The sequence below is a fragment of the Trypanosoma brucei genome, chromosome 10 (genome assembly GCF_000210295.1).
Source record: "Trypanosoma brucei gambiense DAL972 chromosome 10, complete sequence".
Lineage (NCBI taxonomy): Eukaryota > Euglenozoa > Kinetoplastea > Trypanosomatida > Trypanosomatidae > Trypanosoma > Trypanosoma brucei.
In genome coordinates, this window is record NC_026743.1 from 1,674,795 (window position 1) to 1,700,391 (window position 25,597).

Here is a 25,597-nt window from a genome sequence, read left to right on the forward strand (position 1 = left end):
GAGATCTGTCGTTGTTGTGTCTTTGGCTGTGATAATTTGGTTGGTCGTGCAATGGCTGGTGCAGTTGGTTTCGTATTTCAGTGTGGGTTTGGGGGGAAATAGATGATGTTGCAGGACGTTTTTTTTTTGTATTTACAAGTGATTGGGAATACTTCGACCAATATTTATCTCTTCCGACAGGGTTATCGACGAGAGGCGACGGGCATGAATCTTGTGGCCACGAGTAGTTGCTTTTTTATCCTTTGGTTGTCCTTAACAGCGTATGTGGCAGTCTAAGTGCTCTTTCACTTTCGATTTGCATGGGCTTTTCAGCTCCACAAATTTCTTTTTCTTTTATATAAATGTCGGGGATCACATGGAGAAGGATGGCGACGATGAGCGATTGCGTTCGTATCCTGCGTTGGTGGTTATTCAATTTACAACTGGATTTATGGCTAGTGCATGTACCCTGATGCGGCTCGTGGTGGCGTGGGAGTTGTTCACATTAGGGCCAATGAATTTGTTAATAGCCGTGCGCGGAAGCACGTATCGTTTACTCCGATCTTTCGAGCGCATATGTGCTGTATTGCTGAAAAGGATGGATATGTGTTTGATTTAGGTTTAGATGGACTAGGGTCATTTCCGTACCGCGGTAGTTGGGGGGATGGGCTCTCACCTCACTTTGGAGTGTGTTTTATTGCTCTATCCTTTACTGATGCAGTGACTTTTTAAAATCCTTCCCCTATCGTTTTTCTTTTCGTTGCAGTTAGAGGTGAAGTCGCAGTCCTTTCGTTTGTTTTTGCCTTCACGTGGGGTAAACATGAGAGAGCTGCGCACGGAGAGCTTGGTTGATGTTTGCCACGTGTTGTTTTCCCATCTGCGTGGGAAGCTAATACTTGGTGAAAGTGGGGTACATGAGCAAGGGGAAAGAGGCATTAGGTATGGCATGTGTAGAGCTGCACTTTGGTGTATACTTGAAGCCCAGTCTGCGAGTGTGTGTGTGTGTGTGTGTGTGTGCTTTCTTTGTTAATTTTGGCTCCATTTTTTCTTTTTTTTTTTTCATTGCACCCTTCCGAAACGTGTGCACTGGTGTCTGCACACACGTTTGGCACCTTGTGGCTGTGGGAAAGATTCCATAATTTGACAGCTCCAAAAACAATTAAGAAAAGGTTATTTATTTTGCGAATCCGATGGTAATAAGAGTCGGCATCAATGGGTTTGGCCGTATTGGCCGCGTTGTGTTCCGAGCTGCGCAGCGCCGAAACGACATTGAAATTGTTGGGATCAACGATTTGCTCGATGCGGATTACATGGCTTACATGTTGAAGTATGATTCCACTCACGGCCGCTTCGAAGGTGCGGTAGAGGTTCAAGGTGGTGCACTTGTGGTAAATGGCAAGAAGATTCGCGTCACGTCCGAGCGGGATCCCGCGAACTTGAAGTGGAATGAAATTAATGTGGACGTTGTTGTGGAGTCTACTGGACTTTTTCTCTCCGACGATACGGCACGAAAGCACATCCAGGCTGGTGCCAAGAAGGTCGTCATCACAGGTCCTTCGAAGGACGACACACCAATGTTCGTTATGGGTGTAAACCACACGACTTACAAGGGGGAAGCCATCGTCTCAAACGCATCATGCACGACGAACTGCCTTGCCCCCCTTGCAAAGGTGCTCAACGACAAGTTTGGCATCGTGGAAGGACTCATGACAACCGTTCACGCAACAACGGCGACACAGAAAACTGTCGATGGTCCCTCGCAGAAGGACTGGCGTGGCGGCAGGGGTGCGGCGCAGAATATTATTCCTTCATCCACCGGTGCGGCGAAAGCGGTGGGCAAAATCATCCCGTCGCTCAATGGCAAACTCACTGGTATGGCCTTCCGTGTACCAACTCCCAACGTTTCCGTGGTGGATCTCACAGTGCGGCTAGAGCGTCCCGCGACCTACAAGCAAATTTGCGACGCCATTAAGGCTGCATCAGAGGGTGAACTGAAGGGGATTTTGGGTTATGTGGACGAAGAGATTGTTTCCAGTGACATCAACGGCATTCCGCTCACATCCGTCTTCGATGCCAGGGCGGGTATTTCGCTGAACGACAACTTCGTTAAGCTGGTCTCGTGGTATGACAACGAAACCGGGTACTCAAACAAGGTCCTAGACCTCATTGCGCACATCACAAAGTGAGAAAGTGGGCTTTTAGCCACTTCTTTTTTTGTTTCGTTTTACCCCCTACTCATCAAGGTAAAATGATCTCGCTTCAAACATTCAACCCGAAAGCAACCACGACGAGTGCCAATAGGAGATTGGCCGGGGGAAGCAGGAGGTACTTATATCTTTTTCAATTCAACAAATTTATGGGGATATAACGCGCAATTTGTGGAGTTCTGTGACACAATTAAAAGGGGTCAGTTTTTTTTTTGTTTTTCTCTTGCATCAAACAATACCCTCCAGGAAAATTAAAGCGGCGGGAGATTATAGCTAAGTGACTTCACAGAGGCACCAAAGGATGCCGTTAGCACAAAAAAACAGATTTCATATGTACTACATGTCACGAAAAAAAAAGAGAGTTAATTTCAGGAGTAGTAAACTAAAAGAGCAGCCAAAAAAACCAGAATAAAATGAGGAAACTTTTGATACAAACACAAGAAAAAGTTTGTACGCCATTATTTGCTTAAATTTATCAAACATCAGATACAACCCGTTAGTATTAAACCCAGCCTGCGACAATTGCAACACAACATTTAAAAATGTTCTCTCCTTATTTCATAACTAAAAGTGAAGTGCACAACACAGCACCAACGCTGATAGAACATCAGGCAGCAAGGGTGACGCTACTGCCAAATGCGCCATAAGTGATGCCTACACGAGGAGTGCCATTAAGGCTTTTGCCTCCAACTTTCCAGAGGAACTGAACCGCGTTTTCATAGCCCATGGGTTGCTTGACGAGAACGTTCACTTCTGTCACACGAGCGTTGTGGTTAATGCCATGATCGACGCGGGCAAACCGTGCTGCAGCGTTGTTTACCCTGGTGAGCGCCACTCCCTTCGGAAGAAGAAGGCATCGCGACTACACCATGACGCGATGCTCGCAAAGACACTTATGGAGGTGCTTTAATTGTGGACTACTTGCGTTGTGTAGTGTACTGGTAGCGGTTGCTTAATTACGAGGGAAACATGCTTGTTGCACATCTGTGTGGCTGGGGATGTGCTTGACCAATAATGATGATAACATCTGCGGCAGTGCTCGCGTGCACTTTAATTTATTTTTGTATGGGAAGAGTCACACACCATTTCTACCTTCCCTGCCTTCCGTGCTACAGTAGTTGTACCCGTTTCCGCTGTGCTGCAACCAATATGTTCATTTCACTATGCATTTCCAATACACACACACACACAACACACACACACACATGCACATACATTTTCCTTCTAGTATATGTACCGTAGCACCACAACGAATACCCACCACCCTTGTGAGAATGATGAGATTGCCATCATACTATTGGAAGACGAGTCTGAACCCTGATGCATTTTATCATGCGGCACTGACGATCTTACATTGCGGTTAGTTGTGATCCCCTTGCCCATGTGTTTTTGTATGCTGCTTGCAGGAACGTGGCAGGCCACCGAGGTCACACTCGTGCTTCGCGTGGTTCAACAACATGGTCCCAGATTGTAGGTTCTTTGTTACTGGTGTGTATGATGAGAAACATATTTTTATGTAACTCGGGAGAACTGAGCATATTACCTGATGAGTAAACAATCAATCGTTAGATAGTAGCACTGATGTTACCTCTTGGTTTTATGTGTGTTGTAACTTCCCACTGTTGTCATTATCATCCCCTTTAATAGCGAGTGGTCTTTGTGTGCATCTCCGCAAACCACTCGTCTACACCGGGGGAAAGATAAACGAGTGGAATGTTGTTAGTGTTGTGTGCCTCTGTGCTGTGAGTTGCCTCCGGTGTTCTTAACCTCAGACTCTGCTCTTACAGTTTCCGGATGTTCTTGTCCTCCCTTTATCGGATGTGCGTCTGAGTGTCTCTTATTTCGTGTCATCTACATGTATGTACACATATGTATATATATGTATATCTGTTTTGAATATGTTGATGTCCTTGTGAATGTGTGGCGCTATATTATGTGCTCTTTTTAATGGTTTTCGGTTTATTTGGTATTTAAGACATCATTTAATCCCTCTTTTTCTGATGATTTTTTTTCTGGCTTTACGTAGTTTATAGTAGACTTTTTAGGTATGGGAGGTCCAAGTGAGGGGAAGTTATATTGTGACAACGGGGCTTCCGCCTTCGACTATTCTGGAGCCGCGACGTGCCCTCAAGGCGTAAAGGGTTGCGCAGGCCTGACTGAGAACCCTTACTTCTATTCTCTCGATACGAAGTTTAACAATGAAGGAAATAACGGCATCATAACGGCCGACCCGCGCGGCACTGTATATGGTCACACGTGCCCAATTTTTGTTCCATCGAAGGGGAGGTTTTATCACGAGCGAGGGACCTTGTCGCTCCTTATTGGGGATATGGTGCCATTTTCCCTTGTCGTGGAGAAAGAGGAAGAGGCTCAATATAGGGAGCTTGTCGACCGGCTGATTTCCCGTTTTTGGGGTGAGGGCGCTGACCGTGTTTCCCACAGCGGTGCCCGAACGAAGTTGAGGAAAGAGGAGGGTGCTACACTACGGAGGGGTGGATCACGCACTGGTAATGTGCCTCCCTCCGTTCCGGCGGTACTGCGGCAGCAGGTGCTCGCGGGTAGTGAGCTGCAAATGGCGCGGAACCTGGTCAAAATCGAAGTGCTGCCGTCGTCTGGTAGGGGTGTTGCGTACGTTCGTAACTATATTCTGCGAAAACTCGCTCCTGCAGCAGTGAATGTGTATGCCAACGCCGGAACTCCCTCGTGTAAACCCAACAGTGTCAGCCCCGGGGGTCGTTCGCACGCAGCCCAATGGTATTGGGTGATGGATGATGATATAGCTAAGTTTTTTGTCGCAGCCGACAAGAAAAGTACCGTGATCACTGCGCGTGAGGCCCTCAAGCGGGTATATTCACGGATCCAGCGGCTTCATGGAACGGTGTGCGATATGAACGAGGTAGCTGTGTTTTCCTTGGAATATAACCAGTTCGCGTACGCCTACGGTGATAGCGATGTTAAAATCAATGGCTACAATACAGTTGCATCCCTTTACCGCCATGATCTACTTCCCCGGTGTTGCGAGTTCCGTTTCCCCATCCGTGAGGATTACGACTTCACCCTTCAGGTGATTGCCCATGGTCTAAAGACTGCGCGGTTTCGGAATCTTTCATTTGCGGTGCCCACTATGGGGGGACTCGCGGGGGGCATGACTGAGTACTACAAGAACAAAAAGGATGACATCTGCCAGCAGAACAAATTGTTCGTGAGGACATGGCCTTCTGTGGCTCAGGAGTGTGTGAAAGGCAAGGGCGTAACGCTTCGAAACGACATCCGTGTACTTTGGGGTTTGCTGGGCCCAAAGTGCAACACAGTCCCCAGTCTAACACTCCAGTCGCGCTCGAAGCTGCCACGTGCAAGCAATAGAAATGCTAATTCTGCCACCAGAACGTCGTCCCTGAGGGCGACCATCACGTCCCTATCGAAAGCTAAGAAAACTTCCGCCGCCACCAAAGTTCTCGTGGTGCAGCGTTCAAAGGCTAAAACGTTCCGCGGGGGTGCGTATGCCAGGAGGAAGGCGGAGGGGACGGACGATGGTGGTGGCGACTGTTCAACGCAAGGGGTGACCTCAGCAGTGCGCGAAGCTGCGGAGGTGGGGAATGCTAATGGCGAGGAATCCTCCGCGTGGAAGGGATATGTAATGAAGAAGTGGAGATACCTCACGAATGAAGAGGCGGAAGGGTTGCATTTAACTCTCCTCCCACCAGAAAAGTTGAGGTGTGGGGATACCGTTGCTGTGGTGATGCCTTACCTGGAGCAGCACCCTTCCGTGGTAAGGGCGACGCTAATTGAAAAGACGTACAAAATGAAGCGAATGGAGGTCGCCGGGGAAGATGGTGAAGTTGCCTCAGAGAACGGAAAATGCAAATATCGAAAGGTGGTGGAGTGGGAAGTGGCGCCTGATAATTTTCCTCTCATGATGGTAAGCTGTTGCTACGAGGTACCACCGGAGGGCGTTGAGGTTGCGGCCGCAGCCGTTGATGCCTTTTTTGGTCGAGGAGGGTCGCAGGCAGACTAACCGATGTCTTGGAGGGATGTGGTGGCAGCGTCAGAAATTTGGTTGGGTTTGTTCACTTTCCCCGCACATGATGTACATCCGCGGGAATGAAACATCGCTATCTGATAGATCAATCGTGGACGCATTGTGTTCAATGCGCTCTTTAGAAGACGCGAATGATGACCCCTTGTTCGCTTCAGGCGCACTAGTCTTGTGAGTGCGTGAACCAAACGTATGGTGAAACTGTGGATGGCCACACTGTGGTTATATGTTTGTTGTTTTGCAGATGGCGTGTTTCTTCCACCGAATTTTAATGCCGAGTTTTCGGCTAGCATATTTACTGTCTCGTCAGACTGCGAGAGAGTGTTTTGCGTGGCAACCGTAACCAGTCATTTGACCTACCTTAGACAGCGCGCGTTCCGCGGGTGGTGCGTGTGTGTGTGTGTGTGTGGTTCTCTTCGGATAACATGCGGTACAGAAATAATTTGGACAGAGGGCACTGCCTATGCTCATCTTGAATTGTACCAAGTTTCTGGGGAGATATAATCCACAGAGGTTTAATTATGTAATTGTACCTTTTTGAATGACATCGTTGTCATTCCTCGGCTAATATGGCACTTTGGCGGCACGCGGTCTCAGTGGGAATTACAATCTCTTTAAATTGCTTAAAGTGCTCCGCTGTTTTCTTCACCCCTTGTCTTTGCACAAAGGGCCCTCGTTTCACTTTTCTTGTTTACCGTTCTATTCTTGTACTTTGCTTAACGGTAAAATGTGTGGTGGTCTCTCCCTGTGTGGGCGAATGAAACATATTCCTACACGTTTGATGCCGTTTCACTCCTCTAAGTTTGCCAACCTCGGTAAGTGTATTAGGCACACGTTCCACCAAGGAGCCACCAGCACGACGTATTTACCTATATCAAATTTAACAACATTAACAAATCTGCACAACTTGTGCGGATGCTCAGCGGCAAAAAAAAAAATTTAGGTTGAAGTGCGTAGACATTAATGTCCACTAACTGTTTTTTCATTTTCGTTTTTCGCTTGCATCACGGCACAAAGCTTCTACCACACCTTCTTGTACTAAAAAAAAAATTATTGATATTCCGTAACTGGAGTCTTCTTTGTTATTTTGAGGACAGATTCAGTGGACACCACACCACCTGCTTGGCTGTCGCTCATTCCGAGCATAGTTGTGCTGTTCGCTTAAGTCCAGCTTCCGGTCTCTCCCTTCCATTTTACCCTTGTTAAATTCTTTTCTTTTAGTTTTGTCTTCATGTAAATATCTTTTTTTTATCCTCTTGTGTGAACTTTGTACGGATGCTTTCCATCACGGTACAACATAAGTGAGGTGTGTATTTTGTGATGTAATATGGTTCTCGCGAGTGACGACTGGCCGTTGACCGGTTTGATCATAATAGCGAGTACATTAGCGCTTCATGATGTTTGTCTTTGCCCTGACGGTTTGGCACTGCAGAACGGGACAAGCTAACGTATATGTGCTATGTTTTTGTCTGTACGTGCATATAAGATTTGTTTACCTGACGTTATATATTTGTTTGTGTTCGTTATTGTACACGTGTCTCTTCGCTGCTTGCACGATCCTCTTGCTACAAGAGCGGACGACCGTAGCTGCATCGGTAATAACTCCAACTGCTTTACCTCACTTTTCTGTTCTTTGTGTGGTAAGCAAACTGGCAAAGGTCTTAGCGGTTCGTGTGATTAACAACGAATCAGTAGCGATAGCCACCACCGTATCGTTTCGAATAGACACACGGCGAAAGGTGAAGGGACGTGTGTTACATTGAGTAAAATTGCAGAGGCACAGTATCGTTGATTGAGTATGTCGGCCGGATCTCGTGGCCCACTTTCCCTGCTCATTGCCCGTGAACGTGATGCCAATGGTGTGAATGGCGATGTGAATGCAACGGCTGGACGCCTGCGTGACCGATACGATGGGAAGGGTGCCTCCGCCAGTGAGCGACGGCAGGATGCGACATCGCTGACCAACGAGTACTACGATATCGTTACAGATTTCTATGAATACGGTTGGGGGCAAAACTTCCACTTTGCTCCTCGGTACATGAATGAGACGTTCTACGAATCACTCGCACGGTATGAGTACTTTCTTGCGTACCATGCTCAGTTCAAACCGACGGACACTGTGCTAGACGTTGGCTGCGGGATTGGTGGGCCAGCACGAAACATGGTACGGTTCACATCGTGCAACGTGATGGGTGTAAATAATAATGAGTATCAAATAAATCGCGCGCGGCAGCACGATTCCCGCTACGGGATGAGCGGTAAAATTAACTACACTAAGACCGACTTCTGTAACATGTGCTTTGGCGACAACGAGTTCGACGGAGCATACGCCATCGAGGCGACATGCCACTCAGAGAGTAAGGTAAAGTGCTATAGTGAAGTGTTTCGCGCTATCAAACCTGGTGCCTACTTTATGCTGTACGAGTGGTGTTTGACGGACCTGTATGACCCGGCAAATGAGGAACACCAGCGTGTCCGGCATGGTATCGAACTTGGCGACGGTCTTCCTGAACTCGACACGATGCGGCAGGTTGTCGCAGCGGTAAAGGCCGCCGGTTTCGTTGTGGAAGAGAGCTTTGACATGGCGGAACGATTCGAAAGTGGCGAGCCGAAGAGCGTCCCGTGGTATGAGCCACTGCAGGGGAGTTACACGTCGCTGAGTGGACTTCGGGCGACCCCTGCAGGGCGCTGGTTGACGAGTGTAACATGTCGTTTGCTCGAGGCTGTGCGCCTCGCACCGGCAGGTACATGTAAGGCGACAGAGATCCTCGAAGAAGGAGCGGTGAACCTTGTCAAGGGGGGCGAACTTGGGATATTCACGCCATCCTTCTTTGTGAAGGCGCGTAAACCGCGTCTTGGGGAAGAGCTGTCGTGCTAACTGTGGCCGGGGACTATTGGTGTTTTCTTTAGAGGGTAGCAGTCTCATTTGCTCCATATGTGAGAGTGCCCTTCAGCTTCATCTCGGCACAGAGGCCGCACGCTGTGAAGTAGTGCTTGTTTGGCAGGAAGGGGAGCGGTCAGTTTTGTTGCGGTCGACGTGGTGGTGGGTGTAACCGCTGTACGTATCAGTTAGCGTATTTTTAACCATATATTCCCCCTATTTCTCTATACTGTGAAGCACACACGTGCGCGGACACACTAATTATTATACGCACGCATATACGAGGCGTTACGGTGTATCGCGTTCCACCACTTGCGCGTGACGGGACCCTTTTGATCGTATTTAAATGCTGGTGTCTTCCACATACTCCTTCCGTCAGTCTGCCTTCAACTCCGGTGAGGCGGCTGTGACTTGCGTGAATGCGAGTGAGAGTGTGTTATGAACAGCAACGGACGGAATGAAGTTACTTGCATCCTGGTCAATACTGGACAGATGTGTGCCGATGTTCCGGCCTGGTCCCGGATGTGGGTCGTTGACGGCACGAGTGGACGGGCGTGCCGCCGCCATTTGCGTGTCTTCCTTGTTCTTAATTTTCTCCGTTATTTTATATTTATTTGTTAGCAATGGATTTCGGTGGTGATCGGTACGCGCGCGAACGAATATGTAATCCGCTGTTATTATTTGTTTTTGTTTTCGTTTTATTTTACCGGACGCACGGTGAGAGTGGTATGGCTGCGTTCTACACCCCACGATGTGTGAAAACGATATGCAGACCTGAACAGCTTTGCGGTGCGAAGTCCTGCAGCTCACCTATGACTGTTGGTAGGCGTACGCACGGTTGTAAAAGTGTCACAAGGTTTGTTTATCGTGGCGGAGTCGATGGTAGAACGACTGCAGCGTGCCTTCGGCCATTTGCGTCATTGTGCATGCTTGGGTGGGCATGAGAGGTGTGAGTCCTCTTGGGGAGACGTGTGCTTGGCAGAGGCCTCTCTGCAATGAATTTACCAACAGTGTTATTTTCCCGTAGGTTTTGAGCCCTGTTGCACTTCTCTGACCGGCTTTCATCCCCTTAACCGCTACCCTCTTCCGTTTTGTAACTGAATCAGTATGTGTGCAGCACCATCTACATGGATCTGGTGTCTGTATATTCACACATATGCTTCCTTCCTCCTAATTGTTGATTGTTCTTCCGTTTGCGGGGTGGCATTTGGCTATTGGGTGTGAAACACCGTGCCCGCAAGTATGTTGCTGATTTTTTCCCAACTACCTGCACCCTATTCAAACTGTTCTTTTCTGTTACTTTTCCATATGCTCCCTTTGTAGCCATTGAACGGTAAGCGTAAACAGCGTTGGCGCGTGCTTCCTCCAGAATCATTTATCTAATAAGGTCGGGGGTGTGAAGAAACATAAGTGGTTACTGACCCTTAACGCAGTGTCTTTGCAGTGAGCCTCACTGAAGCATGGTAACACCCGAACAAGCTGCCCTTATCGAGGGGGCGTTCCGTTCGATGGACCGTGACGGTACGGGGCTGGTGCGACTTGAGGATATTTTCCGTGTCTTCGATGACTCGAGACATCCGCGTGTTCGCGACGGTGAGCTGGCTCCAGCAGCGACGCGTGACATGCTGATGCACCAGTTTGGCGCAACCGCGCAGGCACACGGTGGCGTCTCGTTTGATGTGTTCATGCGCTTCCACGAACGTATGGCCGAAGATGCAGCTGTTGCGAAGGTGAATGATAAAGAGTTGTTCCTCACGGACACCATAATTGGTGTCTGGCGCCTGGGCACGCTCCTTCAACCGACCCTCATTCGACCTCTCTTTCCCGTTGATGTTCGTCCAAGCGGATTATACGCAACTCAGTACATGTCACTTGTGTGGGTAGACGAAGTCGCTGGTCCGGGATCGTTCGTTGTACACGTCGTTCGCGATGTTGTGCGGCCGATATTCTCCCGGGGTGACCTACCGCCGCAGTTACGTGGCATGTTCGCCTACCCGACAGAACTTGCAGGCATGAAGGTTATCGAGGAGCGCTTGCAGATCGCCACCCAACGATGGCTGGACTTTGTGTGGGAATACGAAGAAGGCAAGCACGCTGCCGTTCCTGGCATTATATCGGCTCGCGTCGATCCCGATACGCTTCCACAGTACCTCCGTGACATGATTGTGGAACATGATGTGGCAAAAGCGATACCTTCGCTGTTCTTTGTGCGAACATCTGTGGCTGTTAACCCCATGTACAAGCGTTCAAGCGAGGAGTATGGCTACGGAGTTCCCGAAGAAGTAAAGCGTATGAGCAGGTGGAAGGACCTTACCTATTCTGGTCAGGCGTGTGGGCTGATATACCATGGCCGCGTGGGAAAGTTCACAAGGGAACGGCGAGATGCGCCTGTACAGGATGTGGGCAGTGCAATGAACATTTGAGGGACGCAATTCCTCTTTCCAACGTTTTGTTGCTTATGTATATGCTGGTTGTGGTGGTGTGTGTAATTTCCATTCGCTTATACACGGGCCGCTTGGTTGCTTTGGGAGAGACGGTTGACTTTCTTTACCGTGATGTTGCCCGCCGTTATAGTAACCCGACATTTTTCAATTGTTGTACCCTTCTGTTTTTACCCCGCCATTATTTTAGTACCCATGCTATTGAGCGTTTTACTGGAATGGGAGTAATAGATTTTATTGCCTTGTGAATGGCAGTGTAAATACGGAGAGAAGTTGTGCTTTCTGCGGTGTGTGAGGGGTGTGGAGGCTGTGGTTTGTTGTCGTGTTGTTTCGACATTGCAGCATATTTTTTTTGTTGGTTCTGCACCGCAGAGGAATGTTTTCTATATTTCCCCGTAGGTATAACTGTTATTTTGTCAAGGGTTGTTGGAGTGGGCGATTTTTATGGCGCTATCCGTCATCGTGGCGTAAAGCGGGTACATATCTCGCTGTTTGCATCACTGCGAGTGATCAGTGATAGATTACCTTCTACAGGTATTTTTGTTTTTTAGATTGTCTGTTTTTGAATTTTTTTTCTTGTATAGATCCGTTGGGCTGCTGCTAAGCGCCAGAGGTGGGATGAGTAGGGTTTTGGATTTGGTAGTTTATGATGCACCTTTCTGTCTTAGCGCAACAGCCAAGGTACCCTAGCTTATTTGATGTAGGTTGCTTTGGGCTGCTGTTGTAGGGTGCAGAGTTGCCGCTCGTTAATTTTTTTTCTGTTTGAAATCTCTTGCGAATCATTGTTTCCGCGCTTTGCGGTACCTGCCATCCTCGTTTTTTTAAATATTAATTTTGGTTTTCTTCGTACACCGTATTGGAAAGTCGTGTTTATGTGCCACACTTTTGCGCCATTGATCTCTTAAGCTTCTTCCTCACTTTTTTTTGAAACTCCCATATGTGTAAAGCGGTCCACGTGCAAGTAACGCTTATTTTGTACTGAGGGTATTATTTCGTGTGAAAAGCAATTGTTCCTATTAATGTGTTGTGTTTGCCCGTTGTTGCGTTCATTTACCTTACGTTTTTCCTTCCTGCCTTTCGTCTAGTTTCTGCGTTTCCTCCTCCCTTCCCGTTTCGTTATGGAGGGAGAGGAGTTGCTTTACTGGGTACGCAGGTGGGTTCCCGTGAACGACGGACTCATTAGCTTTGCCTGTGGTTCATGCTCTCTATTTCCTTTTCCTCCCAGGGCAAATGAATGCTCCTCCACGACCGCGTGCGCTGCCTCTGTTCAAAAGGTTCCTAATGTCGACGGGAAAAAGGAGGTGCCGACCGCGCCAAGGCGCAAAGAGACACACAGTTCATGTTCGTCCGAGATTGTTGAGGTGAATGATGTGTCGAAATTGTACGTGCTAATGTATGCTATGCTGTCTTCGTACGCCAAAATTGAATGTTGGCCCCTGAGCGTTGTGATACAGCATCTTTTAGCTTCTTCTACCGAGGCGTGGGTGCAACAGTTGTGTGTGTGTAGTGGAGGGCTTGTACATGCGCCTCCGGTGACGGCAGTGATGGATTCTGGAAAGCTTTCACTGCCACAGCTCTCGTGGTCTTGCGATGAAGTAGCTAACATATGGTCCTGGACACTGGGTGCCAATCGTGAATCTTGGGCGCGTGTTTCTGCTGTTGCCATGTCGCACACAGCAGCGGGCGGAAGGTGTTGCTGTAGCGCCGAAAGAATCGCCAGGCCGTATTCTGTGGTAGTCAACCGAACAGTGGCCGACAGAAGTGGGAGCGGGGAAGGTTACGAGCGGGACATTCAGCAACCCGATGACGCGGAAGATGTGGCGCTTCTTCACATTTTGGTGAACATGGCTTTGCACTTTCGTCGGATGAAGTGGCTTTTGAAGGTGGTGTTCTTGCGACTAAGTGTAGATATGGGCGACGTTGCGTGGCGCATCTTACAGAGTTGTGTGCGGCGCATGCTCGAACACAACAGTGATGTGATCAAAGGTGTGCTTTGCCGCGCCGCACTGAGGTGTGTGAGGAAGCCCTTGTGTCCTGATGCGACGGTGGCAGGTTCGTCGCCACGGGAATTCGAGTCTGAACCCGAAGCATCCCCTCACTCTTTAGGTGGCACTTGCTGGTATCGCTTCGACGAGGCGCACAAAAGGTGCGTTTGTGGTACGCCGCGGATTCCGCTTGTGTTAAGCGTGCTTGACGAATGCGGCGCCCACAGGATCACCCAATTAACAACGGAGTACGTTGTGAAAAAATGTCAGGAGCTGGGTTTTGCGTTAGCGGCGGACCAACTAGGTCCCCTGTGCGCGTTGAGTTTGCGCACAAAGTGCGATGACACTTACTATAGTGGACTTGCGAAGACATTGGACGATGTGTCACGGGTACTGGACGGTTGCATGGCGACATTGGAGGGACTACGTACAGCACTGCTAGCATATTTTTGTGGCACGTCGACTGTTGTTGGGCAGGACTCGGCCTCCAACAACGAACGCGTAAACGAAGCAATTTCGTCATTTTTTGTAGGGTTTTGCGAGGGAACCATTTTTAATGATTTTGTTGCCGAATGGGCACTGCCACTCTGGCTCCGTGCGTGTGAAGACGAACAGAAGCGTCGGGGAGCGCCAAGTGCAGTGTGTACGGATCGAAAACGGAGTGCGGAGGTACCGTATGAGAGCCGTGTGGATACGAGATCCCACCAACTTACGGACGAAGCGGATAATCTGAAAAAGTTTAATGGAAGCGATCAAGGGGGTCGGGTCAGGGGTGCGGTTAGGTGCCCCCCCAATGGCGGCAACTCCCACGATGGTAGCCTCTCAACATCCCTACGGTCGGGGTTTATAACACTTGTACATTTCTTCACTCCAGAAACAAAGTCACTCGCGATTGTTGAAGCCACACTCGCCGACTCAGTCAAAAGACACCTTGAATTGCTGCTGGCCAAGGAACAAGGTGAGCTACGTGCACGGTTTTGTGCTCTACCTCAGGTTGTATACCAACGTTGCGTGTTTCTCCTGAAACTTACCAATCAACTGCTCGACCCACTTGCTGCGACGGGCTGCGCAGGTGCCCCAGCAGCGCTGCGGGCAGTGCGAAAGGGTTTGCAGGCGTTTTTCATTCCACGTGAACCATCGGTCATACTAGCCCTGACAAGTGCACTCAACGCGCAGGTAGTCGGAGGAAGACTCTGTGGACCAAATTGTTTTAGTAGTAGGACTGAAACCGCTTGTGCTTGTGCCCCCAGTGACAACTCATTCCAGGGTGATTGTAGCCACTACCTGGAGATCCTTGATACCATACTTGAACTCGCTTCCATTTTACAGTCGAGGGATCTTTTTATCGATTGCTACTGTGGCCTACTCGCGCCACGGTTAATGAGGGCAAAACATCTAAATGACTTGGAGGTGGACATCGAGGTGATATCACGCATGTCGGTGCGACTCGGTGAGAGCGTCGTGGCGCGACCATTGGCGCTCCTGCGCGACGTGAGGTGCAGTGTTGTTGACCCCTTCAGCGCCCCAGTTGCATCTTATGAGGGGAAGCCCTTTGCGCACGGGTTGTCTTGCCACGTTCGTGTGTTGTGCGCGGCACGGTGGGACAAGTACGCTCCGATTTCAATTAAGGTGCCGGAAATGCGGCGGCTGTTTGAAAGTGGCGAGTGGTTCGACGCTGTGATGTTGCGTGCTGTGCAGTCTTTTGAACGCCGTTATCAGCGGAGCTCACCTGTCATGTCACAAGGCAATCCTGTGAGGGAACCTCCGTCGCGCGGTGCTTGGAGTGCCGTGTTCTTTGCTAGTCTGGGCCAAGAAGACCTCGACAGCAGTGGTGGCGGTGGAAACGCCCCAGGGAAGGCTCGTGGTCTGCCACACACTGGGGAAAGGGTCAATCAAGGTACCAATTGTGTACCACAACAACAACGTACTCTGTCGTGGTCACTTGGGAGCGGGACACTCGCCATTGTGTGTACTGGAGCTCGTGGCGCGCACGAGAGTGAGGGAGGTTCTGAAATCGTGCAGCTGTTTGCACCGCCGATTACCCTGCTTGTGCTGCAGGCGCTAGAACGCCATAGTCGTGTGTGCGCGGTAGCCAATTCGTGCCAACCATCCCTCACGTTCGACCTACTACACCGTGTGCTTCCCCTCCACGTACCAAAACCGTTATTGGGCACTGTGCTAGGAGATCTTGTGCGCCACCGCATCGTCGTACGCACAGTGCGCGGGTATCGCAATGATACTGATCCTGTCTCAGAAAAGGGCGAAGTCATTAATACATACACCCTAGCAAATTCTTTTGCCGGTTGCAAGAAACGCAAGATCTTCATCGACCTCGCCGACGCAGGGCACCATTGGGTACCCCTCACCCAGGAAGACTCCCTTGACGGCAATGTGCCTGATACGTTATGTGATGCTTTGGAGCTTGACCGCAAGAAAAGACTCGAAGCCGGCATTATTCAACTAATGAAAGCTCAGCAGCGTCTTCCGCACACTGAGCTGTTCGCAGCTGCTCGCAGACAGCTGCAGGCTCACTTTCCAGTAACCACATCAATATTTAAGCAGTGCATTTCAGAGTTGATAGACCGTGACTACCTCGCGCGTCAAGATGCGGACACTTATATCTATGTAGCGTGAAATCCCTAGTGTAAGTCCTTTCCTGTGCCACTACAAAATCTCGTAGGGGACTAATGCATACGTACCCATTAAACATTAAAGAATCTCTGCAAACAGGTACAGAGATCCAGTAAATCTATGGGAAATGATGAACGTATTTGATTGATGTAGTGGCGATTTACATTGTGCCATTGCCGCGGTTTTATGAGCTGATCACAATCCCATTGTTTGTAGGTTGTGGAAGACCAGCGGCGGTCAGACAAAGGCGGTCGATGGTGGAACTCGTGGGCATGTCTACGGGTTGTGTAGTACGTGGGTGCGCAAGTGGGCATTACTCGTTGTTCTTGTACTTTGTGCTCTACCTTTGTGAAGTATGCCCCTTAAACAGCTTACCTGTAGCTCTATGCATCTATAGCTGTCAGTTCGCCACCCTTGCCAGCTTGGTGTGAGCATCTTTTCTTACTTGCAACAGCTTGTGTCTTGCGTTTTTCCTCTAACCTCCGCATCCCTAACCCTTAATGAGTGGGTATCTACTTTTTTGTTTTTAGTAACGAGCTTCATCACCTAGAAATAGTCCACCTCACGTAGTCAGTCAGGAAGAGAGGGATGTAAAATGCCGACCTTGCCTTTGTCGAAATATATTGATGAACTAAAAGCTCTTGAGGGGCTCCTCGCTGTAGATGGGAAGCCTCGTATGTTGAAGTTTGTTGGTGATCAGCTGTATTGGCTGCAGGGTATGGATCAGGAACTTTACAGTGTAAATATTGCAGATCACAACGCAACCCCGAGTCGCGTCATTGATCGCTGTCGGAAAGGTTGCACAGCTGCAGAAGGCAAGGAAGATTCCACTGTTGAGACAAAGGAGGAGGAGTTGCTGCGGGAGCGGCTGCGATCTCGCGTGACGGGCATCAGCAGCTACCGTGTACGGTGCAGGGACGGTGCTGTTTTCTTCACAAGTGGAGCAAACATATTTCTATACCGCCCCGCAAGCGGCAAACCACCGCTGAAAGTACTTGACTATATCGGTGATGAGGAACTGAAGCAACGCTTCTCCTCAGAGAAGAAACCATTTCTCTGCATTGAATACTTTTCCCACTTGGCGAATGACGCGGGTGCATGTGATTCAACCAAGGACCGTGCCGACGTGATCTCTTTTGTGTACAGCAATAACTTGTATATTGCGACCGTTGTGGAAGGTAGTGGTGAGGCCAGCCACTCAAGGGAACCACCCTTGAGGGTGAATGTGGAATGCGTGACAACTTTCGGCGACGAGTTACACAGTTGTGGGGACGCCGACTACATTATCCAGGAGGAATTCGGTCGTTACACCGGGCACTACGCCACAGCTGAATATGTGCTGTTCAGCTATACAGACGTGTCCATGCTGCGCGAGGTGATGCTAATTGACGGTTCGACTGACTCTGGTGTGGAAAAGATGCCGTACTGCCGTGTTGGTGACCCGAATGCCCGCACTGTGCTCGTAGTGTACGAAAGGCGGACAAAGCGTTATCGTGTTGTCCCGAGCAGTGCTATTGCAGCCATTGCACCGTGGGCGGAGTACATGCCTCGGTTTGGGTTTAAGGACGAACACACCATTTACTTTTCTGTTCTCAGTCGCACGCAGGAGAAAATGTCTCTCCTTTCGTGCCGTATTAACTCTCTACCTGTTGTTGATGCGGAAGCACTTGCATCGTGCTTTTCCGAAGCAGCGCGTGACACTGATGTCGCAGCGGTGGCTGCAGGAACAACACTGGCTACCCGTGCAGCGACAGTCAATCTCACCACAGAGTGGCACCAGCATATACCGTGGGCATGGGTAGATGTCCAACCCGGTGTCGCACTTCACCTTTGCGGCAAGTATGAAGTGCTCGTTCGCCACGCCAATGAGAGTGAGAGTGCGCACAGTCATGTGTACGCCCGTGCTCAAGGGGGTGATGAGGGTTCGTGGCGACCACTTACCTGTGGCGCTTGGAACGTGAGAGCTGGAGGCCTTATAGTGAAGGACGACAGGGTTTTCTTCCTTGCTAATGCAAGAAACAGGCTGGAGAGTGTGCTATACAGCGTTGTGATAAACCTGGATGCAGGTCCTGTTTCTGCCGAGGAACTGACACAGCTAACACCCTCCGGCGAGCACGTGTACTCTTTCGCAGTGTTGAACAATACACTTTGCTATGTGTCGAGCACTGCGACCACACCAGCAGAGCTTCACATCTCCTCAATAAACAACCCTGGAAGCCGCTGGGTCGTTCCGACGCGGCATCTGTGGGATGATACCAGCGAAAAGGCAGTCACCCCACGTACAACGCTCGAGGGACTCACCGTCCCGCACATTATCAACATCGTGAACCGCCGTGGTGTTCCACTCAGTGGCCGACTGTTTGTATCTCCTCACGCGGCACTAGGTAAGCTGAACCCTTTAGCAATGTATATCTATGGTGGTCCCCACGCACAACTCGTGTACGACAGTGACTTCGACGGTGCCTGCAAGCCAATTTTCCAGATGCTGGCGAGCTTTGGTATATCCGTACTTGTCGCTGACGGTCAAATGAGCAATGCGAATGGCCTACGGGACCATAGCATCTGCAAGCACAGCATGGGGAGCTTTGAGACCTCCGATTACGTGGATTGGGTGCGGCACATGACAAACTGCAAGGAACTACCGTGTGGGTTTTGTGCGGATCCTGAACGGGTTGCCATCTTCGGCTGGTCGTATGGAGGTTATGCAACACTGCTTGCAATGTCGCAGGCTCCAGATGTGTTTAAGATAGGGTTTGCAGGGGCACCTGTGGGGGATTGGACTCTCTATGACACTGGATACACAGAGCGCTATATGGGTCTGCTGCACACCAACGCTGATAGAACATCAGGCAGCAAGGGTGACGCTACTGCCAAATGCGCCATAAGTGATGCCTACACGAGGAGTGCCATTAAGGCTTTTGCCTCCAACTTTCCAGAGGAACTGAACCGCGTTTTCATAGCCCATGGGTTGCTTGACGAGAACGTTCACTTCTGTCACACGAGCGTTGTGGTTAATGCCATGATCGACGCGGGCAAGCCGTGCTGCAGCGTTGTTTACCCTGGTGAGCGCCACTCCCTTCGGAAGAAGAAGGCATCGCGACTACACCATGACGCGATGCTCGCAAAGACACTTATGGAGGTGCTTTAATTGTGGACTACTTGCGTTGTGTAGTGTACTGGTAGCGGTTGCTTAATTACGAGGGAAACATGCTTGTTGCACATCTGTGTGGCTGGGGATGTGCTTGACCAATAATGATGATAACATCTGCGGCAGTGCTCGCGTGCACTTTAATTTATTTTTGTATGGGAAGAGTCACACACCATTTCTACCTTCCCTGCCTTCCGTGCTACAGTAGTTGTACCCGTTTCCGCTGTGCTGCAACCAATATGTTCATTTCACTATGCATTTCCAATACACACACACACACACACACACACACACACACACACACACATGCACATACATTTTCCTTCTAGTATATGTACCGTAGCACCACAACGAATACCCACCACCCTTGTGAGAATGATGAGATTGCCATCATACTATTGGAAGACGAGTCTGAACCCTGATGCATTTTATCATGCGGCACTGACGATCTTACATTGCGGTTAGTTGTGATCCCCTTGCCCATGTGTTTTTGTATGCTGCTTGCAGGAACGTGGCAGGCCACCGAGGTCACACTCGTGCTTCGCGTGGTTCAACAACATGGTCCCAGATTGTAGGTTCTTTGTTACTGGTGTGTATGATGAGAAACCTATTTTTATGTAACTCGGGAGAACTGAGCATATTACCTGATGAGTAAACAATCAATCGTTAGATAGTAGCACTGATGTTACCTCTTGGTTTTGTGTGTGTTGTAACTTTCCACTGTTGTCATTATCATCCCCTTTAATAGCGAGTGGTCTTTGTGTGCATCTCCGCAAACCACTCGTCTACACCGGGGGAAAGATAAACGAGTGGAATGTTGTTAGTGTTGTGTCTGTGTCCGTCGTACTAGTAAAGGATGATGAGGATGCGGCCACCCCACGCGACGTGATGCGGTGTGTTGTTGACACTGCAGGCGTGTAGTTTCCCCTCCGCTGCCGTTGCAAAAGCAAACCCATTTTGGGCAACATACGCAGCCGCGCGCCACAAGACGCCTCCACCGCTCGACGGGGTGCCGCCATGACGCGGGTCCCGAGCCAAAGTCCCTCGCCCGAATTTCCGAAGGCAGTGAGTGCCTCGCGTGGGGAGACCTGCGCGCAGTAAAACCTCGTGCCGCTGGCGGTGCGGGGGCCACCGGCTGTGGTGGTTGATCCCCTCTGGTGGATCCCACAGCAGCAACTACGCGGGCCGTACTTTCGTCGGTGCGAGACTCCCCACCCGGTGGTATGAATGGCGGGCACCACTGAGTACACGTATAGCCATGAGCGGCATGTGCAGAAGAGGGCTTACAAAGGAGGCAGCGCGAGCGAGCGAATGGGTAGCACTGGCGCGCTGCAGAGAAAGCAGCATCATTTCACCGCATCCGTTTGCGGGCGTGTGGTGCGCACCCGCTGACTCGCATATGCGTTCACATTCCCCTCCTCCTCCTTTTCTCATTTTTATCCCCTACTTGAGAACAGATACAAAGTACCCCACCTTGCCATACCCCTTCACACACCTCTATTATGCATTGTACCTGCACCGTCACGTGATGAGCATTCAATTCACATCGCGACACACCGATGATTCGAATGAGTGAGCTACGAATGGAATAAATTAAATCGAGAAAGAACAGCTGAGATGCCTACGTGCTTGTGCGCTTGTGCTACTTCCCCTCTTGTAGTCCCCCTTCTATACCTGTGTCGTCGTCATTCCATCTTAATCGAAGGTGATGTCTGTTCCTGATGACGAGCACTCATTTCAAGCTACGCGAGCATAAGCGTGTTGCTCCGTGGTCGGGTGACGTGCGAGACACCGCTCACACCCTATTACTGTGATGGGTGCCCACTAGCCTTGTGAGAATGATGAGATTGCCATCATACTATTGGAAGACGAGTCTGAACCCTGATGCATTTTATCATGCGGCACTGACGATCTTACATTGCGGTTAGTTGTGATCCCCTTGCCCATGTGTTTTATCTCTTTGTGTTTTTTTTTTGACATTAGTTTGTACGCATGTCGTCTTTAGACTCTGTTAGAGAAGATATCCTCGATGTTTTTCATATTTTTGATGAAGACGGATCGGGCAGCATTACTATGCAAGAGCTCAAAAGGGCAATTTACACAATAACTGGAATTCGTATATCGCGTATTGATCTTTCCATACTGGTTCGGACATGTAAAGAAGAGATGTTGAAGGAGTCTGCCAGGAAATCGGAAGCTGGTGCTAATGTAGCTGGAAAAGCGGGGGAAAAGTTGTGGACACCTGAACCGGAGTCTGAGGTGAACACTGTTGATCCTCAGTTGTTTGCAGCTGTTGTGTTGAAGACGTTGAATAGACGAACGCAGGAGCAGGAACTGCTTTTTACCTTCCGTCTTCTCGAAGATAAGGATTATCCAGGTTTTATTACGAAAGATAGTTTGAAACGGGCATCTGCAGATATTGACGAGCATTTGACAGATCAGGAGGTGAATGAGATGTTTGACAAACTTGTCACCGGGGTGTCCGCTGCTGCAATCGATTTTGTAACTTTTTCTTCGCTGATGGAAACACTACGAAAGTCGATTTAGTTGCCGGAGTTTGTGTCTGCTTCTGTTGCGTGCAGCTTTTGTGGTGCTTCTTATTTATATTTCATTGAGGTTGGGTCGCGCCCGTGAAAGTGCTCTGCTCTGACATATTTGTATATGTTTCTAATAGTTTTAGCTTGTTGCTTCATTCCTTCGCATTGTTGGGTGGCAGCAACGGAGAGGCTCCGTTTTTCATCTCTTTCTGCTCTTTTGCAGTGTTCTACCGGATGCTGCTGGATGTTATTTTCGTCTGTTTGTTTGTTTTTTCGTTCCCCTGTTTGCTTTCTCGAGAATTGATGGATGTACATGTGTGTTCTTTCTTTCGTTGGAGTATGTCACGTCAGAGGTTGGAGGTATTCTTTTCTCAAGGACGCTTGGATGAGGCTGATTTTTTTTGTCACTTTTCACGCCCTTTGGTTAGCTTAGTCACCGTCTCATAAGGAGGGAAGGGGGTCACGTAAGGAGGGGTCGGCGACAGCAAGGATAACAGAACAAAAACTGCTGCGGGGTGAAAGCAAAAAGTCCTCTTGTTTTATAGTAAAAAAAAAAAAGAAGGGGTGTAGAACCGTTGTCTCCCCCACAAAAGTTTGCAATGACTGGCAATTCGCATTGTGCCTTGTGTAAGCGTTCCTTTGGCATTTTGTTGTGGAAACACAAATGTGCGAAGTGTAATAGAAATGTCTGCGACGATTGTGCACCGAAAGTGAGTGGAGTGAGAAAATGTGAAGAGTGTTCCGCAGTGAAACCGGCTGACAGTAGCGCAAAGACCCCAGCGAACCAACCGCGTGTTCAGGGGTCAGAGGGAAATCCCGTTCTTGAAGCTGCCATGCGCCGCAGACAACAACACATGCTCGGAGTGGTGTCAAATACTGTAAACTCAGAGGAAAAAATTAGGCTGCTAACAGAGATTACTACAATCCTGAAACAGCGTGGAGAAGACGAACCGTTCGGTCTTCGCTCTATGGACGAAACAAAGCTGCGTGTTTACCTTCGGCATATTCGAGAAAAATACGGGATTACGGCTGTTAACCAATCATAGGACCAGCAGTGATACGATGCGCATTTCCCAGACCATTTTTTGTACCCCATTGATGAGGATGTGGGAAAAGAAAAAGATAAATACAGTGCGGCTGCCAGACGTATGTGCCTCTTAATTGCACGCAGCAATGTGCGCATTTTGTAGTCTGCTCCGTAATGACTTGTTTGATATTTCTTACGAGTTGTGGCAGCCTGCGACTTAACACGCTTGTGGTAACACCCAGACCATATCATGCGCGGGAGTTGGTGGCAAACAGTCCGTCGTTGCCTCCCTAAATATTTTTTTTTTGTGTCAGCTCCCTTTCTTTCAGTAATGGAAAGGACATGTTTAAACGAAATGTGAGGTGAATAATTGCATTGCCGTTTTGAAGGTGTGTGTTTTTCTCCCCGCTGGTGATCTGGCAACGCCAGGACCAATGACAGTTCTCGTGTGATGTCATGATGATTGAAACCGGGTCGTGTAAGTGCGTAAAATCACCATCGAGTGTATCGCGGGCTCACAGGATCCAATCAATGGGGGAGAGGAAAAAATATTGATTTGATTGCAGGAATTAAAGTGTGACACCGCCCCGATGCTAGAGAGAGAGAGAGAGAGAGAAGTCGTGGAGATATTATGAATTCTGTAATGGAACATCTTGTCTCTTGCGCAAACTCCTCCAGGACGGAAAGGCGACAGTTGTGTTTTGTTTGCTTTGTGAGGTATTTGGTGTTGGTGTCTGTTTACAATGGAATAAAGGGAGAAAAGGTTGGGTGCATCAAAAAGCATCTGAAGGAAGGCAGTGGACATTTTCGAGAATGTAGGAAAAGAGAGATATCCATACTTTTTTTTCTTTTACCTTGTGCCGTGGATGGTGCCGAATTGTGGAGGTATTCTATTTTCTTTTGCACCTTTATATAATATGTAGGATGGGCAGTTATCATTATTAGCGTCCGGAGATTTTTCAAACGTTACTTTGTGTGTGTCGAACATTTTTGGGGGAACACAGTATTTATTGTTTTTTTCCGTCGGGGCGGTTGGTCGTTTTGTGAATGCAGCTTCCCGGTTATTTTCAAGTTCGTTTCCGAATATGTCACGTGGAGTTGAACGCTATGTGGCAGTGTTAACGTTGTTCGCGTGGCATTTCGTAAGCATGATGTGTTCAGTTTCCAGAAACTTCTGCATATATATATATATATATATATCCTATATTATTTTCTGCAAAATGCCTTCATTCACATTTACCATTCACCGTCGCCGTTTCCTTTTTTCTCTGGAAGCCGAGTGGCATCCTGCACTGGCCAAAACCAGTAATAGAAAAGAAAGTAGGGTACTCATAGCGAACTGCGTAAGCGCCGGCGTGTGCGCTTCGCAGAACATAGAGAAGTTGTGGAAGGCGCGCTGTAGGTTTGACATGAAGACAGTATACATTGTAGCGATGTGCGCAGGCGGTGGCGGACTTCTTTGTATCCTCTTGGTAATCACCATATGCGTCCTCCGCAAGCGAACGAAGACGAGCAATACCGACGACGACGACAGCGCCGCGCAAAGTGGATGTGCACTTCACTACATAGATATGTCCGGTAATGAACGCGTCCTTGATGTGAACGCATTGGGTGCCAGAGACGGAATCACACTGTTGGCCACTATTGCTAATCACTGCGGCGTGCAAGACTCTTCGGCGATTGCACTCACGTATGTGAATGATGCTCGTCGGTGTGTTGAAGTCGATCCTGATCTTCTGCTCCGAAGCGATGGGGAGTTGTCCGACCGGCTGATGCAGAGCAAGTTTTTCCCACTAAGGCTGGGATGGCGTGTGAAGCCACCACAACCAGAACAGAAAAGGCACCAAAAACAGCGTGTCGATGAGGACGCTAAGGCTTGTAGTGCTGAGGAAAGCCGTATTGCAACAAGAATCCACGAATGCCCTCAAGAGATGGCGAATGGCAGCTACAAGGATGTAGTTGGCTCCACCCCGCTTCCACTTATTCTACCAACCAACTCGCACATCACATCCAGCAACCCCATAACAATTACTGCGGCACAGTACACCGTTGAAGGCTCTGACTACGTGCTGGATGTGAACACTGTCGTCGCGATGCAAGAGGCGTTACGTCAGCATACGCCCCGGTCCATTTTACTGGAAGATGGCTCAGTTATAGTTGTCGACCCCGCGAAGCGAACGGTGTGCTTGAGAACTCCTCAAGGCAATCAATGCGCGGTAATGGAGCATCCAGCTGGTGAACTCAAATATACCATTGATAACAAGGGCGCTGGCCAGTGGTACCCATATAGATGTCCCATATATTTGCCACCCGGGCGGTGGTGTGTGAGGGCGGAGGCTTCGAGTGCGGATCATCGTCGCGTTCGAACAACCTCCCGAGTTTTCACAGTAGATGTTGTTGAGAAATGATAGATCACATACCGAGAGGTGATACTACGCAACGATAGCGAGATAAGCGGATATAGTTTTCATTTGTCGTCGTCAATGTTGTTGTTGTTGTTGTTGTTTTGGTTCTAATTTTTTTTTTTGGTGCGAGCGCTACTTCATTGTCTGTGTGGAAAGCACCCAGTTCAGTGGTTTGACTTGTGCCACTGTTACCACCGGTTATTTATTTATTTATTGTCTTACCCCTTTATTTTCTACTTGAACATGTATTTCAAATTTCTTGTGTTCCTGTGAGTATTCCCCCAAACCGGGTTCCCAATTACGCATATTTTTGATGGTGA

General features: G+C 49.1%; 14 protein-coding genes across 14 annotated transcripts; 13 read left to right on the forward strand and 1 right to left on the reverse strand.

Moving 5' to 3' along the window:
* Positions 1-262: 262 nt before the first annotated feature.
* Positions 263-598, forward strand: TbgDal_X8400 (hypothetical protein, unlikely; the record flags this gene model as incomplete). The annotated part of the gene is made up of 1 exon (XM_011779713.1): positions 263-598. The coding sequence occupies one exon, from the start codon at positions 263-265 to the stop codon at positions 596-598; it is 336 nt and encodes a 111-aa protein (XP_011778015.1).
* A 571-nt stretch (positions 599-1,169) lies between these two features.
* TbgDal_X8410 (glyceraldehyde 3-phosphate dehydrogenase,cytosolic, putative) lies at positions 1,170-2,165 on the forward strand (the record flags this gene model as incomplete). The annotated part of the gene is made up of 1 exon (XM_011779714.1): positions 1,170-2,165. The coding sequence occupies one exon, from the start codon at positions 1,170-1,172 to the stop codon at positions 2,163-2,165; it is 996 nt and encodes a 331-aa protein (XP_011778016.1).
* Positions 2,166-4,233: 2,068 nt separating this feature from the next.
* Positions 4,234-6,201, forward strand: TbgDal_X8420 (T. brucei spp.-specific protein; the record flags this gene model as incomplete). Its single annotated transcript, XM_011779715.1, has 1 exon — positions 4,234-6,201. One exon carries the CDS (start codon positions 4,234-4,236, stop codon positions 6,199-6,201), a length of 1,968 nt encoding a protein of 655 aa, XP_011778017.1.
* Positions 6,202-6,414: 213 nt separating this feature from the next.
* TbgDal_X8430 (hypothetical protein, unlikely) lies at positions 6,415-6,726 on the forward strand (the record flags this gene model as incomplete). Its single annotated transcript, XM_011779716.1, has 1 exon — positions 6,415-6,726. The coding sequence occupies one exon, from the start codon at positions 6,415-6,417 to the stop codon at positions 6,724-6,726; it is 312 nt and encodes a 103-aa protein (XP_011778018.1).
* Positions 6,727-7,616: 890 nt separating this feature from the next.
* TbgDal_X8440 (hypothetical protein, unlikely) lies at positions 7,617-7,985 on the forward strand (the record flags this gene model as incomplete). The annotated part of the gene is made up of 1 exon (XM_011779717.1): positions 7,617-7,985. One exon carries the CDS (start codon positions 7,617-7,619, stop codon positions 7,983-7,985), a length of 369 nt encoding a protein of 122 aa, XP_011778019.1.
* A 35-nt stretch (positions 7,986-8,020) lies between these two features.
* TbgDal_X8450 (sterol 24-c-methyltransferase, putative) lies at positions 8,021-9,100 on the forward strand (the record flags this gene model as incomplete). The annotated part of the gene is made up of 1 exon (XM_011779718.1): positions 8,021-9,100. The coding sequence occupies one exon, from the start codon at positions 8,021-8,023 to the stop codon at positions 9,098-9,100; it is 1,080 nt and encodes a 359-aa protein (XP_011778020.1).
* A 626-nt stretch (positions 9,101-9,726) lies between these two features.
* TbgDal_X8460 (hypothetical protein, unlikely) lies at positions 9,727-10,047 on the forward strand (the record flags this gene model as incomplete). The annotated part of the gene is made up of 1 exon (XM_011779719.1): positions 9,727-10,047. The coding sequence occupies one exon, from the start codon at positions 9,727-9,729 to the stop codon at positions 10,045-10,047; it is 321 nt and encodes a 106-aa protein (XP_011778021.1).
* Positions 10,048-10,563: 516 nt separating this feature from the next.
* Positions 10,564-11,526, forward strand: TbgDal_X8470 (hypothetical protein, conserved; the record flags this gene model as incomplete). The annotated part of the gene is made up of 1 exon (XM_011779720.1): positions 10,564-11,526. The coding sequence occupies one exon, from the start codon at positions 10,564-10,566 to the stop codon at positions 11,524-11,526; it is 963 nt and encodes a 320-aa protein (XP_011778022.1).
* A 1,136-nt stretch (positions 11,527-12,662) lies between these two features.
* On the forward strand, positions 12,663-16,163 carry TbgDal_X8490 (T. brucei spp.-specific protein; the record flags this gene model as incomplete). The annotated part of the gene is made up of 1 exon (XM_011779721.1): positions 12,663-16,163. The coding sequence occupies one exon, from the start codon at positions 12,663-12,665 to the stop codon at positions 16,161-16,163; it is 3,501 nt and encodes a 1,166-aa protein (XP_011778023.1).
* A 592-nt stretch (positions 16,164-16,755) lies between these two features.
* On the forward strand, positions 16,756-19,308 carry TbgDal_X8500 (dipeptidyl-peptidase 8-like serine protease; the record flags this gene model as incomplete). The annotated part of the gene is made up of 1 exon (XM_011779722.1): positions 16,756-19,308. The coding sequence occupies one exon, from the start codon at positions 16,756-16,758 to the stop codon at positions 19,306-19,308; it is 2,553 nt and encodes an 850-aa protein (XP_011778024.1).
* A 1,992-nt stretch (positions 19,309-21,300) lies between these two features.
* TbgDal_X8510 (caltractin, putative) lies at positions 21,301-21,855 on the forward strand (the record flags this gene model as incomplete). Its single annotated transcript, XM_011779723.1, has 1 exon — positions 21,301-21,855. One exon carries the CDS (start codon positions 21,301-21,303, stop codon positions 21,853-21,855), a length of 555 nt encoding a protein of 184 aa, XP_011778025.1.
* Positions 21,856-22,444: 589 nt separating this feature from the next.
* Positions 22,445-22,891, forward strand: TbgDal_X8520 (hypothetical protein, conserved; the record flags this gene model as incomplete). Its single annotated transcript, XM_011779724.1, has 1 exon — positions 22,445-22,891. One exon carries the CDS (start codon positions 22,445-22,447, stop codon positions 22,889-22,891), a length of 447 nt encoding a protein of 148 aa, XP_011778026.1.
* A 435-nt stretch (positions 22,892-23,326) lies between these two features.
* On the reverse strand, positions 23,327-23,677 carry TbgDal_X8530 (hypothetical protein, unlikely; the record flags this gene model as incomplete). The annotated part of the gene is made up of 1 exon (XM_011779725.1): positions 23,327-23,677. One exon carries the CDS (start codon positions 23,675-23,677, stop codon positions 23,327-23,329), a length of 351 nt encoding a protein of 116 aa, XP_011778027.1.
* A 280-nt stretch (positions 23,678-23,957) lies between these two features.
* Positions 23,958-25,280, forward strand: TbgDal_X8540 (hypothetical protein, conserved; the record flags this gene model as incomplete). The annotated part of the gene is made up of 1 exon (XM_011779726.1): positions 23,958-25,280. One exon carries the CDS (start codon positions 23,958-23,960, stop codon positions 25,278-25,280), a length of 1,323 nt encoding a protein of 440 aa, XP_011778028.1.
* Between the last annotated feature and the right edge of the window lie 317 nt (positions 25,281-25,597).